The following is a 16,213-nucleotide window of genomic DNA, read 5'->3' as shown; positions in this document are numbered from 1 at the left end:
GAGGGATATATTCTTTTCTTTTTTTTTTTTTGAAGGATATATTCTTAAATGATAAAGACATCCACAAAATATCTACAGCCAAATTGTACTTCATGAAAATGTTAAAGACATTTCACTTAAAAGTAGGAATAAGCCAAGGATGACTACTACCATAAATTATTATGTGGTATTATATTGGAAATCTTAGTCTGTGAACTAAATTAAAAAATAAATAAAAGCATAAAGATTAGGGAAAAAACAAACAAAACTATTACAATTCACATGTCTAATTAGCTACAAAGAAAATTCAGAAGATTCTGCAAATTATGAAAATTAGTAAGAATTTTGCAAGATTGCCAAATTGAAGATAAATATATAAAATTTAAACTGCATTACTATACAGCAGCAGAAGTTAGGAAATGTAATTTTAGAAAAAATGCTACAGTTGACCCTTGAGCAATGTGAAGGTTAGGGATGCTGACGTCCCAAGACTTAATTATTAATAGCCTACTGTTGACTAGAAGCTTTACTGATAACATAGTTAATTAACACATATTTTATATGTTACCTGTATTATATATTGTATTCATATAATAAAATAAGCTTGAGAAAAGAAAATCATTAGAAAGAGAAAATACATTTACAGTCTTGGACTGAATTTATGCAGGGAAAAAAAATGCATGTGTAAGTAGATCCACACAGTTCAAACTCGTGTTGTTCAAGGGTCAGCTGTAGCTGAAATAATGAAAATTATAGCAACTACCAATACATCTAATAAGAGACATGCAAGATCCTCATGAAGAAAATCATAATGAAAGAATGAAAGAATTTTAGTTTTTCATAAATAGACTCAATATCATAAAACATGCAAAATTTTCCTATCAATCTACAGACTTCATACAATTCCAAACAAATACCAGAAAGAATTATTAATTTGATGGTTTGATTCATTGATTCTTTGATTTGAAGTTAAAGGTCAAGTATCAGCCAAGACTGAACTGAAGGAAAAGCAGGCTAGAGGACTGTTCTTTCAGATATTATGCCTTATCATAGAGCGACAGTCATTTGCAAATTGTGCTATAGTTAGATACAGTCAAAAAGAACAAAATAAAGAAAAATGATTCCAGAAACAGACTCTTCATATATGGAAACCTATATAGGACAAAGCATGCACTGCAGACTACTGAAAAAACTATGTCAGAAAATTGATTATCCATAGAGAAAAGCATGATGTATCAGGGACTGAATGTTTGTGCCACCACCTCCCCCCACAATTCACGTATTGAAGCCCTAACCCTTAACTCGTGAGGGTATCTGGAGGTGGGTCCTTTGGGAGGCAATTAAGTTTAGATGGGGTCATGATGGTGGGGACTGCATGATGGGATTAGTGCCATCATAAGAGAAAGGGGTGCCTGGCTGGCTCAGTCGGTGGAGTGTGCAACTCCTGATCTCAGGGTTGTAAGTTCAAGCCCCATGTTGGTGGTAGAGATTGCTTAAAAATAAAACCTTTAAAAAAAATGAAAAAAAAAAAAAAGAGAGAGAGAGAGAGAGAGAGAGATCAGAGAGCATGTGCGCGCATGCTCTCTCTCTCTCTCTCCTCCACATGAGGACACATTGACAACGTAGCTGTCTGCAAGGCAGGAAGAAAGCTCTCCCAAGGAACTGAATCTGCAAACACCTTGGTCTTGGACTTTTCAGCCTCTGGAACTAAGAGAAATAAATTCGTGTTGTTTCAGCCACCCAGTGTATGATATGCTGCTACAGCAGCCTGAGCTAACACAGGGTGCCTGCACTCCACTGTACAAACACTTTCATTCTGGGTGGACTAAATTCATAATTAGGAAAGTCAAAACTTTAAAACTTATAACAGAAAACACAGGAGAAATATCTTTATGACATAGGGTAAGGAAGGATTTCTTTAAAAAGACACAAAAGCATTAACTTATGAGGGAAAATTTGTTATGTTTTACTACATTAAACATAAGACCCTCTATTGATCAACAGATACGGTCATAAATTGAGAGATGATGTTTGTTAACACACATCACCAACAAAGGATTTGCCTCCAGCCTATACAAAGAACGTATATGAATCAATAAGGAGAAAAAAATGAGAGGAAAAGGTGCTGAATAAGCATTGTGCAAAAAAGGAAATGTGGATGACCATCCGAAGATGATCAACCTTGACAACCAAGGAAATATGAATTACTTATCATGTCACAGGCAGGCACATACACACATACTAAACAGTGTGGCAACTGTAAGGGTTGGTGAGAATGTGGAGCATGAGGAACTGTCGTACCTCACCAGAGGGAGGATGAAATTGGACAGTTGCTGTGGAAAGGAAGTCCGCGAGGCCTAGAAAAGTCCAACACGTGTGCACCTTACCTCTATCAGGGATACATACTAGAGGAATTATTACATATGTAAACTAGGAGATTTGCACAAAAATGTTCTCTGGAGTATTATTATAATTATTAAAAACAAATAAGCACCCAAATATCATCAACACGAGAAAGCTAATTTGTCATCTACAATCAATGGAATATTATATAGCAATGAAGACACATGAACCACCGATTTACTTATCTCTCTTGTTAAATGTCACAAAGTGGGCTGAAAAAAAGAAGTCAAAGAAGAGCTATGAAAAGCAGAAACAGACAAAACCAAACACTGTATTGTCTTACAAATATGTCACAATATATATAAAATTCAGAATAGTGCTTTCTGCTTGGCAGGAGTGGACCTAGAGGGAAGGAGAGGAAGGAAGACATTCCAAGGGTCAGCAGAAGTACTGGTTCTAGTCTATTCTTCAGATGAACAGTGGGTTCATGCCTGTTCATTTAATTATTCCCTTATTAATCTGTTCCTGTCCATTATATACATTGTGTTGTATACATGCTATATTATAAAGATTATTTATCTCCTTTAGAAAGAGAGAGAGCATTGAGTGGGAGGGGCAGAGGGAGAAAGAATCTAAAGCAGACTGTGTGCTGAGACGAAAGCCTGGAGCAAGGCTCGATCTCATGACCCTGAGACCAAGACCTGAGCTGAAACCGAGTCAGACCCTTAACGTACTACGCCACCCAGGTGCGCCCTAGTGCTATATTACAAAAACAGAAACTTGGCAAGCCTCAGACCTTCATGCTCAGTCCCTATACAAAGCTACAATCAAAATAGCCTCAAATAATAATTTTGAAAATGGAATTTTTAAAACTACACGGTCGTTTTTAAAATTTTTTCTCACAAGACTGTGAGCTTTTTTCTCACAAGAATGAGAAGCCTGAAATGAATTTAACATTATTTGTCAACTATACTTCAATAAACAACAACTATATGGCAATTATAAAATAATCTGTAATTCCATTCTCAGAACCTGCCCTCTCCTCAAAATATTTGTTGTTCTCCTGAGGAAAGGGCTGAGAATTTTGAAGCCTTTACCTGTATCAGTTTTCCTCCTCATAAATAATTCTACAGTCTCCTCAACTCAGTGGAAATTAGGATTTTCCAACACAGACACGGGCACTTTTACTCCCGGGAGAGTGCTAAAATGGCCACCATCTCAATGCCTGGAGGTCTCTGCAGGCTGCCGTTCTATACTCTCATCCCCTGGAAACTGGCCTACATGTTTCCACCACTCAGTGTTGCTCTGCCTATAAAGTCTCTAGAAGTCCGCTCACAGCAGGATCCCTCTTGAGCTTTGTGATAATCATTCCAGTGATTTTGCGGAATCCATTTGTCAAACAATATAAATGGATGTCCTCTCAGATTGTGTGACCAACCCTGGTCAAGGAGTATCCTTGTTGGCCAGCAGTATCTCAGCTCATTTCCCAGGGGACTCAGTAACTGCTCCAGGAAACGAGTTCCTTCTTGAGCCCCTCATATCTTAGTATACGCAGTCTGCCCATTTTGTTACCTCCTGATTTTGGCAACTGGGATTGGGAAACAGTCTTTGCTTTCCCCAGCACCCATTTTTGGATTTACCGATATCAACCTTTACAAGATTGACGAGATCTGTTCCTTCTCCAATCTCCCAAATCATCTTACTTTCATCAACTGCTGTTCCCCGCGCCTTTTCCAGCTCTCTCTTTCCTTTCCTCATCGTTATGATAAAGGCCAGCCAAACTCCATGCTACAACTTTGCTTCTTTGAGTAGCAGGACACACCTGGCACCGGGATCTCATGGCACGTGAAGAGAAGGCGTCTCTTGGAACAGCCAAAGTGCAGGTGAGTTCCCAGTTCGCAAAGGCAGCCAAGCGTGAGAAAGTACTAGTATGGGGATTTGGCCATTGGGCAGAGATTTTGTGTGTTCTCTTCCTGAACGGAAAGGGAGCCTTTCCCTGACTGGACTCCAAACTCAAGCTGGATCATCATTTGAGCTGAGGAAGGATTGTGGTGCTTGGTGCCTTTGGATGCCAAGGCAGAGAATGAAAATTATCCTGGCCTCAGAAGGACTTGTATTCTAGGAGAAATGTGAACAGAATTGCCTGAGGCAATCTGGATGGGAGGAAAGAAAAAAGTGGCTTTAAAATATCAGAGGTACTGGGGCGCCTGGGTGGCTTAGATGGTTAAGCATCTCCCTTAGACTCAGGTCATGATCTCAGGGTCCTGGGGTCGAGCCCCAAGTGGGGCTCCCTGCTCAGCAGGGAGTCTGTTTCTCCCTCCCCCTTTGCTGCTCCCCTGCTTGTGCTCTCTCTCTCTCTCAAATAAATAAAATTTAAAAAGTAAAATATCAGTTACCTAAGAGGGTCCCTCTTTCTTCTCTATAAGGAGTGTCAATACACATGTGCAGGATGGTGAGAAGGATGGAAATGGAGTAGTAATATCACCACTGCGATCTCATTTAAAATGTAAACATGGGTATATGGTGTTACTTCATAGCACTTCTGCCCTCACTCCTGAGCTCTAGATTGGATGTGACCTTCCATAGATGAGCTTTGTCAATATCTGCAGATCTTTTCAGACTGAACTCCTTACCGTTTTGATTCTCTGCTTAAAAATGTGGTGCCAACTCTCTGCAACCATTCTCACTTCTGGGATTAAAGAGGAAGATCTGATCATGGCAAATGCAGCTGAGTTGACCTGGGAACATGCTCAAGGACTTAATGCTCTCAGAGAGTCTGGCAACCGTCTCGTAGCTGAAGATTACAGTTAATAGGATGCCAGGATCCATTTAGCACAAATAACCTAAGAAAGCTCTACAGAAAATGTGGTAAGGAGGGCAGATAATATCTCCTGCCAATTAAGGAAGAACTAAGAATTAGAAAGCAGAGAAGAGAGAATGTTATGCTTCATGCTGTTTTCATGAATAATTCTGGGAACTTCTAAAATGAATATTGTTAAAGACCTGTTTCTGGGAAGGTACAAGAAAGTTCTGAAACAACAGCTATCCAGACACTGATGTGAATTTTATACTTCGTCCCCACAATAAATAAGGTGTAAATAATCTGTTTGCATGCAGACAGAGAAGCCGCCCCCAAGATGGAGAAATGCTGGACTTACATTGGTGACATACTCGATATCCTTCCAAAGGATGCACTCCCTGGGGAAATCGGCCAAGTCTAAGAAGTGCTCCACCACCACTTGGCCAATTAGGTCATGGCGAGAGAACCTGTCAAAGTCATACACAGAGAAGTGAAGCTTCCGGGCCGCAAGGTCATTGTAGGGAACTGGAAACAAAAACACTTCATCAAACACGGGGTTCAGGGTCTTCCTGTGAACTTTAGTCTGGTGTTTGGTTTTCCGATCGGGAAGCAAATAGATCTTGACATAAGGATCTGAAGTCCCGGAAAAGTCCTTGGCAGGCAAATTGACAGCTTTGTGAATCTTCACTATGAGCTGCTCTAAGTCACAGTCATATTTTAAAATGAAATTCAGTTTCCCACAGGCTTTGCTGTTACCCCTTGTCCCATCATCAGTATCCAGTGACCTCTGCTTATATAACTCTGGTTTAATTCGACCAATTCCAGTCAACTGTTCCTGTTTCTGAAGCTGCTGGATATTGAAGTCCGGGTTTGACAGGTTGAGTTGTCTTCGGATTGAATTATGCCTTGAGTGAAGAGCAAGAGAGAACAAAGTTACGACCTCATTAGCCACAGCTCTTTCAGAAACTTGTGCCTGGGATGTAGGTAGCCTGCTATCTGTTATGTGCTGTTAAGAGCTTAGATATGCGGGCTTTTTTTTTTTTTTTTTTTGGCCTAAATTCAAAATGCTCATTAATGTGAGTAAGCTGCTCCCCAAGGCTTGAAGCTCAAAAGTGAGGCTTGGTATCAGGAAATGAACCCACTAACACATGACCTTGGGAGCTTTAAAGGTCGAATGCACTTTGAAGAAGAATATGGCATTAAAGAAGCTCATTCAGCCAGCAGAATGGAAAGGTTTGTACAAATCGCTTTAAAAATAAAATTGTCCACCTTTACGTATAATGTCATCCTGAAACTGAAACACTAAGCTACTTGTTATCTTAGGGAGAATGCATCCATCTCTAAAATCACATAGAATTTCCTGTCACTGGCTTATAACTTTATTAGTAAGTAAGTTCTTGCTGGCTCAAATCAAAGCATTTCAGCGCAAGAGCACAGTGTTTGCTCTCGTGAGAATGTGTGTGACAGGCTGCGTCTGCCTGTGGCGGACTGCGCTGGCTCTGACAGGTACAAATGGCAGCTCCGTGACAGCATTTCCATCACACCACGTGGGGGATTAGTGATCAGGGGGAGGGGTTTTATTTCTGTCATAAACACGAACAGTATAAAAATTAAAGGTAAGCTACCCTCAGTGTACATAGGGATTCAGAGAAGGTTGAATACTGATATTTGCAAATTAAATATTTGCTGACAGAATCTACTCTTCACCCTATAATCTTATTGCTTTGGGTTAGTGGTTTCCCTGGAATTCTCTTTGAAACCTACCTTACCTGTGTGAGTCCTCATGAACTGAGAGAAGTAGTCATTAGATGCAAGGATGTTTTTAATGTTATTTGTGTTTGTTTTCAGCCCAGCGTTCAGAGTCACTGTATTGTATCTTCTGCTCTCTCTCAATAGCCTTAATTAAAGTAGCCTCTCTCCACCAGTAGGTGGAAGGGGACAGCCAGGCTCTCTCTGAGGGACTGACAAATTACTGGAGAGGCAGAGAAAACATTTGAGTTTGTCTTCTTTTCCTTTATGAAACAAAGATGTAAAATGGCATTACTAGACCCCCAAACATGTTTGTGATATAGACACTGTTATGGTGAACACTCCTCTTCATCCTCAAATATGCTCCTGGCTACTCATCACCCGTCGGGTACAACAGGAACCACCACAGAACTGTCAGGTGCACCTGTCACAGCCAACACAGCCCACTGCAGGCGGAAACACCCAGGCACGTACATTCTCATATGTGCAAAAACCATGTGGTCTGAAAGTCTCTGTTGTCAGATTTTCTTTCTTTTTTTTTTTTAAAGATTTTATTTATTTATTCGACAGAGAGAGATCACAAGTAGGCAGAGCAGATTTTCATTTCTTACAAAGAAATCCACCATCTTAAGTCTTCTCAGCATCATATGATTTCTTGGGGGAGGGGGGAGAGCAGGGGTTGCTGTTAAACACCTAAAACCGGTCCCCTGTGCTAGTACAGCTCGGCCGTTCCCTGTCCAGACACTGACCCTTTATACTGCTGGAACAGAGCTCCAGTCTCACTCTACTAGAATATCTGGGCAAAAGGGACTGGCAGGGAGCAGTCAGCGTCCAGCGCTATGAAGAGCCCATAAGGGGCTGGGGCCCATTCTGGCCTCTGCTATTGACTTTTCCCTCCAGGCTGGATTCCAACAAGGGCCATGCTTGGGTCTGGTGTAAACGGTTGGAAAGATTCCAACAAGGGCCATGCTTGGGTCTGGTGTCAGTTCCCGCCTACAAGAGGCCATTCCAGAACTGTCTAGTGATGCTGTTTGAATACTCAAGTACTCTCTCAAGGCCTACAAGACATATTTTCTTTGGGCCAATGTCTGACGGAACATCTGTCCTGTGTCAAGGCTAGACCCAGAGCCTGCCACTCAGCTACCACTTGTCTCCCAAGGTGGGTGCTAAGCAGACTCTCTGCATAACAACTCATCTCTGGGTTTTCTGAGTACTGGCTTTAGTCTTCTCACAGCAACATTTTGTCTTAACCCTATCTGTAGGACTAGGCCTGCTGAGTAAATTTAAAAATTTGTAAATTTAAAATACACGAGGGGCGCCTGGGTGGCTCAGTGGGTTAAGCCTCTGCCTTCAGCTCAGGTCATGATCCCGAGGTCCTGGGATCGAGCCCCACATCGGGCTCTCTGCTCAGCAGTGAGCCTGCTTCCTTCTCTCTCTCTCTCTCTGCCTCTCTGCCTACTTGTGATCTCTGTCTGTCAAATAAATAAATAAAATCTTTAAAATACATGAACCTGACTGTTTAGCAATAGAACATATTCCATTTTACTTGTACATCTTCTAAACAAGAAATCTGAACAGAAATCAGTCTCATGTTCTCTGCTCCTCCTAACCACAGTGGATTGCCAGGGGGCTGAGGGGGTGGACTGGGGAGGGCATCATGAAGAGATCTTACTTCAAAGACCAAAACAAGATCCCAACTGCACAGGATGCATCCATTCAAAATTCCAATAGAGCCGAAGATTCTTTTTAAAAATCAAGCAAAGATATGAACATTATTATCTACCCAAATGGTTTCCTTCACTAGTTTCATTCCCAACATTTCCGCCTCCATTCAGAGTCACACTTACTAGTAGGAAAACAGTTGAATCCCACTCTAAGGCGGTGGCTTAAAGCAGACAGCAGACTGTAACAGGCCATGACAGTTCTCGCTCCCTGGGGCTCTCTTTCAATCACTTTCAATTTCCTTTCAGAAGAGAGTCAGGGATTATTGGAGTTGCGGGGTGGGCGAGCAGACTGGAGAAGCTCAGAGCAGTCAGAGAGCCAGGGTAATTCACCACCTCCTGGCGTAACCTCTGCCTCTCTCTGGACTGAGACATGAGCAAGGGCTGCCCCCGGGATGGGAAGACAAGGGGAGGAAATGGAAAATCAATATCCAATCGCTCTCATAGGCAGCTCACATGGAAGCAGGCAGGAAAAGCAAGTATGAAGCAAGAGACGGTAAGGAGAGGGTGGTGGGGTCATGGACATCGGGGAAGTTATGTGCTATGATGAGTGCTGTGAAGTGTGTAAACCTGGCGATTCACAGACCTTTACCCCTGGGGCTAATAATACATTATATGTTAATAAAAATTTTTTTAAAAAGTATGAAGTAAGAGAGGATAGATATGGACCAGAACGTTTTGATCTGGCTCCTGCCAACTCAGGCGAGATGGTTCTAAAATGGTCAATGGAGGTGGCCCTTGACTATAGTAAACTAGAGGCCCCAGGGCAAGGGTTTGGAATTTTAATGTCACAGAGTATGACAAGGAGGGATCTGTATCTGAAGCAAGAAGTCATCTGAGTGGGTCTGGGGAATCCAGCATTTTGGTGACCTTAGGACTTAATGTGCAAAATGAAAAGAAGGGGGAAGAATGGTTTCCAAAGACTGGGAGCAAAAAGGAAAGCCTAGAGACAGGGTCCTCTGGAAATAAGTCACACTCTGACACTGTCTTAGAGAAGCCAGGCACTGGGGTTGAGACCCTCAGCTTTACCCACCTCCCATCCCCGCTTAGTGCAGGTGGAGGACATTTTCCTGTTGTGGAAGAGAGCTGAACGTTTGGATGCGGCTGTCCCAGATCTGAGTTGGAAGACTGGTGGCTGAGCCTGGAGAAAGCCGAATTTCAAAGATGATTAAGAAAATCTGTAAAGCAGATTTCCCACAACAAACTCAAAAACACTTTAATGCCTAAAGGAATCTCAGCCTCACTGGTTGCAGCCTCAGGTCAGCAGAGGCAGGAGCCCAGATACAAAAAGCTTTTCCTCCTTTCCTTTCCTCAAATTTGAATTAACCAGTTCCAGGGGTCACACGTTGAGTTCCCGAACAAATTCTTGGTCCCTGAACCATGACCCCAAAGCCCACTACCTCCACTGGGTTTTAAGAAAGAGGACAATACCACAATTTACCAAATAGGAATGTGCAAAGCAAGAAATCAGGTAGGATGGAAGGTCCAGAGGGGCAAAGCCTACTGCCTGCAAGGAGTTGGCTAGCCAGGGGTGTGATAAAACAGTCAAACACCAACTACATAGCAGGTTCAGAAGAGGATAAGAACTGACCAAATATTAAGGAGCCACACAAACAGAGACAGAGGCCCCTGGCTGGGGTAACAGTCATGAAGGAAATGGTATTCTCACCAAGCCTGGCTACTTAACTTGGCCTCATATTATCAGCCTGTGAACTGATGCTATTGACTTCATAGGAAATTAAATAAAGTTTCCACATTAGCTCCCAGCTCTCCAGCAAGATAGGATCTTCAACTCTTCTGCCCCCACAGCTTTCTCCTCACATACGCCTACATCTTCCATCCAGGCTGTGTGTGAGAGCCAACGCTCATCATTCCCACCATCCCTTCCACCTCTGGGTCTCCCATGCAGCTACAGGCAAGTGTGGGCTCTTCTATCCATCACCTCAGTGACCCCATCTCAGAGGTGAAACCTGGCCTATCCCTTCCCTGGTTCTGGGGCACCAATGATTACAGAGTTTAGGGGTTCAAGGAGAGGAAAGAGAGAAGAAAACTGTGATTTCAGAACCACATGGCTTTCTTCATGAGGTTTAAGTCAAGACAGGGAAGTTTGGAAACAATGGGGATAGGACTGTTTCCCTTCTTGGACCCCCCGCCCCCGCCCCCAGGTGATAGAGAGGAGAGAGTTAGGTTGTCCTGAGCCAAAGGCAGACACGGAAAAGGAAGTCTCGGACAGGGCAGATGCAGTGAACTGATTATAGGGCAGAAGGAAATGGGGTTCTTTCTTAGCACAGGATTCAGAAGTTTCTGGAATGAATGATATAAGAAAGATTTAAGCATCACACCTTGGCCAATGGAGGTGTGTAGTCAAGTGTAGTCGGAAACTCTGAGGCATGACCTGCTTCCTCCTACACCTCCTACCCAAATTCAACAAGTTTGAACTCTTGGGGTCACTTCTAATATTTTATTCCCTATTTCTAAGAGCCTGTGTCCACCAATACCTTCTCAAAAGTAGCTCACAACTCTTGCCTGTCTCCCTCCACTCCCATTGCTTCCAGTGAGTACAGGCCTGAATCAGCCTCTATAGCCAGCCTTCATCCCGTCCCAAGCATCTTAGACGCTCCTGCCCAGTTAATCTATGAGAACAATTTGAGCACTTCATATTCTTGTCTATTTCCCCAACTAGGCTATGGACCTTTTGAGGTCAGGGCTGTATTTTTTTTATCTCTTTATTACCAGTACATGATAGAAGACTTTGCACGTAGCAGATGCTTAATACAACTGTCTAGAGTAAATACATAAATGCCAAGGACATAACAGTTTCCAATAATTAAATCCCAGTAGAGAAAATACACATTTACATCAAGTTTCAGAATCTCATAGGAGCTGAGGGAGAGCTAAGCAGCTTCCATTTTTGAAGCCATCAGTTTATTAAAGCCTGAAGAAATACCTCAGAGGTAATTCAAAAAAAAAGTTGTGTTTAAATGTTTTCATCTAACCAATGTTTTCAACACACCACACATACACAGGCATACCAGTTACTGAAGTTGTGGCCAGCAATGGGACCCAAATCTAAAATGCAATGATTGTCATCTTCTTTCAACTCTGTCAGAATATTTCTGTGACTCTAGGGATTGCTTAGTTCAGAAATAAGGCCAAAAGTCTATGTGTAAGGCTCTGAATGAAGGTAAAACCTGAAACAAGAGGCTTTCCACCAACCTCATTCCATATAGGCCCTTCCTCAGTTTATACTGCTGCCTTATGCCATTCTTGTCAGCAGAACACGAGACTAGTGGCTGGATACTGATGAAGGTATTTTGTCAGTCATTGATGCAAAAAGTCTGCTCTATGCCAGGGGCTGCACTAGGTGTTACATATATAGGGAGAAACAAAGAAGATGCAGTTTCCAAGCTCACAGAACTCACAGATGAGAGAGGGAGTAGAGGCAACAAGCCAACAAATAATCATTGAGTTAGAAGAGTTCAATCCAGGAGCACCTGGATGGTTCAGTTGTTAAGCGTCTGCCTTTGGCTCAGGTCGTGATCCCAGGGTCCTGGGATTGAGCCCCAGGTTGGGTTCCCTGCTCAGCGGGAAGCCTGCTTCTCTCTCTCCCTCTGTCCCTGCTTGTGTTCCCTCCCTTGCTGTCTCTCTCTCTGTCAAATAAATAAAATCTTAAAAGAAAAAATAAAAAGAGTTCAATCCTGTGAAGAAATGCAAGCAAGGCAGCTTGTGAGAGAATGAAGAGTGGGAAGGGGTAGAGGAAAGAGCACATCCCTCAGACAGGGTGGTCGGGGAGATCTTTCTGAGGAGGTGATGCTTTAGGTGGGTATTAAAGCTGCAAAAGAGCTGTAGAGGAAAAGGAAAAGCATTCTGGGCAGAGGGAACTTCGTGTGTGAAGGCCTCAAGGTGTGAAAATACAGGGATACTGAAGGCACTGAGAGAGAGGCTAGTGCAGCTGGAACGCGATGAGCTTTCCCAGGTAAAGCTTCCTAGTGAGACTGTGTCCGCCAAGGTAGGGCTGTGTGGCACTGAGGCAGAGAGCTGACAGAAGGAGACTGTGGCAATAATGTGCAGACCCTAACAAGCCTGATAAAAAGATGGCAGTGTGGTAATTGAAATTTTTGTAAAACCGAAGTGTTACCTAGGTCCCATCTTGGGATATGAATCAAGAAATGCCTTAGATTGCCTGTCAAAGTCCCTTCCATTTTGAGGACCCAGGGATTTTTTAAGATTTGGAATAGAGATCTTTAAAAGGTTCTGGTATTGAAGTATTCTGGGGGAAAAAAAAAAATCCGTATTCCCAGGATATTACACAGAACAGATTTCATCTAAATTGAAAAGAATGAACAGGAACTTCGAAGGGTTCTAATAATAACTGAGCCAACTAGAAAGAGAATGTTAACATGACTGATCTTGAGAAAACAACAGAAAGTCATCCTGACCAGAAGCCTTCCAAGGAGATAAAAACAACGCCCATCCTTAGGGCCTTCCATAGACATTGGTGGGAAGCACGCATATTCAAGCTCAAGAGGCCAGGAGAGGGTGAGTTTCCTAATGTCAGTGCTGTGGCAGAAGCTATGCCGATGGGTCACAGGGACAGCAGGGGACACCCTTAATGGAGAGTCTAAGCCTTAGGTGCTCTGGGTCAAGGAGGTGTCCTGGGCCCCTTGGGGCAAGGCACAATGGCTGCAAGCAGTAAGAAAGAAAGAGACAGCACTGAGGAAGTAAGGAGCATCATGAGAGGGTAAAAAAGGAAGAAATAAGAACTAGCGGGGCAGACTGCTGAGAGCCGTCTCAGCACAGAGAGCCCTCCCCCTGCCAAAATCAGTATCAAAAATGTTACTAAAAAAAGAATGTAAAAATGTTTTGGAACATGAAGGAAATTTCATTCATTTCTCTGCTTTCATCAGTAAAAAAGATTTTTTTGATTATAACATAACACAATCCCTAAAGAATTAGAAGACCATACACCACTCATTATGATGAGACCATGAATCATAGATATATATTTTCAGACATAACCCGTAAACTGGGTCAGTAGCAATTTAGGTAAGAATGTTTTAAATGCATAATGATGCAAATTATTAGTATTAGGTCAAATGTAGCTAGAAAGAGTTTAGTTTCTTTATGGTCAGATATTACTAAACTTGATTTGGTTATCAGAAAAGATAATTACAAGACTCCAAAAATCTAAATGTAAAGTTCATTTTATAGGGATCATTCTTTTGCTTTCCTCTTTTTATCTTTTTCTCCTTCTACTCAATTTCCATAAATCAGTGGTGAAGATAGCAGTTTTTATTTTTAAATTAAATCTATTTCTTGATTTATAGAGTACTTGTACATATTTTCTAGAATAAATATTGTGATAATAAGAGTGATATGACTGCTATCAAGTCATCAGAATTATGGTAGAGACCTCAGATCCATAATCTAACAAGAGCACAGTACTATCACCTTGCTGCGATGGGACACAGATCAGAAAAATAAACATGCAGAAGAAAACCAAAAAGGAGACGCTTTTTATGGATGCCCCACCTGAAAGCCTCTGGTTATTGAAATACTGAAGGAATTTTGTTCCGAGTTTGCACCCCTGTGCGAACGCCATGACAGCATCAAACATAGCTCTAGCTATATTTAAGTCTACATCTAAAGAGAAATCCTAGTGATAAAGTCTGAGAAGTTCTTCTAAATCAAATGGCAAACAACCATCCATTTCCTCACAGAGGAATATTTTAGGTTTAGCTCTTTGATTCAGATTTGGAAATGATGCTAAAATAGGTTTGTGGAAAAATTAAATTATAAACTGTCAGATTCCATCCCACTTAATGTGAATGTGCAGACTCTAGGATAAACTCGATTAACATAAAAGAGGGTAAAATCTTATTTCTGTTTCTCAGGAACAAATAAAAAAGATTTTTTTCAAGAGGCCCCCAAACCACACTCATACTTTCCGAACGATGGGACATGCTCTGCCTCTGGCTATCGCTCAAAGATTTTCATTTAGAAAAAGCTGCTTCCTGTATCTCTCTTCCTGAAATCTCCTGTTAAAAGTAGATCATTATATCCAGATATTGGATATAATGATATTGGATATTATATCCAGATTCAGAATTGACTGTTTAACCTCAAAACCATGTCTGTGCCACATCTGAGTCCTGGGAGAGCCAGTCACAGTGAGAATGATCAGGACAAAATCAAGTACTGGAATCAAAATGGCAGCTCAGGCTTTGGAGCGTGTACCAGGTGCAGCCCATGTGAAGCGTATGATGTGCATGTTCCTGCTTCATTCTTAAAACTACCCAAATGCTGCTATTCTCACTATCCCTCTCTCACAGAAGAGGCAATGGAAACATGGAGGTAAGTACTATATTCAGTGTCATGCATGTAAGTAAAGCCAGTTCACTGACCCCAGAGCCCTTGTTTTTTATCACTGCCTTACATGATTTCTCTATTGCATAAAGCACAGGGCATCCGGCCCACTGACAGAGAGTGACCCTCGGCCTGGGTACTCTAGGCCTTGCAAAGGCTGAAGATGGACAAAGACCTCCAGCCACTCTGCAGACCACAAAGACAACCTGTATGAGACAGCTAGGCTAGGTCAGAAGCATGGAGCACAAATTCAATAGCACTAGGAGGGCAGCAGGAAGAGTAGTTAAGAGCTCAGGCTCTGGTGTTGGTTGCATCAGGGTTCAAAACCCGAGTGCATGCCAACATGACTTTTTTACTTAACCTCTTTGACTTAAGTTTCTTCTTCTGTGAAATGAAAATGTTAACATCTGCATCTCATGCAAAGTTGTAGACTATCATAAAATAATGCACATGAAGTTCTTAAACTTGACAAGTCTTGGCAATGTAACTATTGTTATTATGGACTAAGCGGAGACTACTTAGAGAGCTCAGGAGAGGTAAGGAACCTCACTGGAGCAGAAGAAGCACCTCGATTTCCCATATTTATGTCTCTGTCACTGAAAGGAGGTGGGAAAGGTTGCAAGCTCTGGGGCTCATCAGTGCTACTACTGGCAAGAGAGGAAAGCGAGTGGTCCCTGCCTTGCATTCAGAAAGGAAAGGGGTATTACTGACCGGGCCGACGAGGTTGGCTCTGTGACTTGGCGCTGCACACGGACGCCATGGGCACAGTTCTCCTGGCCCCCGGTCTGGGTCGAGAGGGGAATGTCAGGGGAGGTGTGGCTGATCTTCATGGAGGCGTCCGGGCAGGGGGTGGGAGGGTCTAGGAAGCCCTCACTGTTCTCCTGCTCATTGGTTTCTGTGTCCGTGTAGTTAAGAGGTTCCCGATTGTTTTCTTTGCTACCAGAGAGCAGGCCTCGTTCTCGCCACGGAACCCAGCAGAGTTTCCAAGACACAAAGAGAGACACGCCAAAAAGCGCGAGGCCACAGGCAGTGACCACGAGGGTCAGCAGGCTCACCGAGATATCTGCAAAGAAGCAAAGGTCAAAGGTCAGTGTGATAGTTCTTCCTGTGCAATCCATTGCACGGTGTGGGTAGAAAGACCCATTCATCCCTACACCCCTCACGAGCCGGCCGCAGGGTCACCTGATTCTGGCGCAGGGAGACTGAGAGGCAGACACAGCACAGAGCATGTAACATGCAGGCAATATTTCAACAA

The 16,213-nt window shown here is 42.7% G+C and overlaps 1 protein-coding gene across 1 annotated transcript in view; it reads right to left on the bottom strand.

The window, feature by feature from the left end:
* The window catches only part of SYT9 (synaptotagmin 9), a 202,181-nt gene that overhangs the window by 130,553 nt on the left and 55,415 nt on the right, over positions 1-16,213 (bottom strand). The window contains exons 2-3 of the mRNA XM_059134964.1: positions 15,670-16,021; positions 5,481-6,027 (exon numbers count right to left, since the gene is read on the bottom strand). Coding sequence (XP_058990947.1) covers positions 5,481-6,027; positions 15,670-16,021 — 899 coding nt within the window. The remainder of the gene's footprint in view (positions 1-5,480; positions 6,028-15,669; positions 16,022-16,213) is intronic.

Source organism: Mustela lutreola, chromosome 1 (assembly GCF_030435805.1).
Source record: "Mustela lutreola isolate mMusLut2 chromosome 1, mMusLut2.pri, whole genome shotgun sequence".
Lineage (NCBI taxonomy): Eukaryota > Metazoa > Chordata > Mammalia > Carnivora > Mustelidae > Mustela > Mustela lutreola.
Note: the sequence above shows the minus strand (reverse complement) of the source record. Positions and strands in the feature narration are given on the sequence as shown.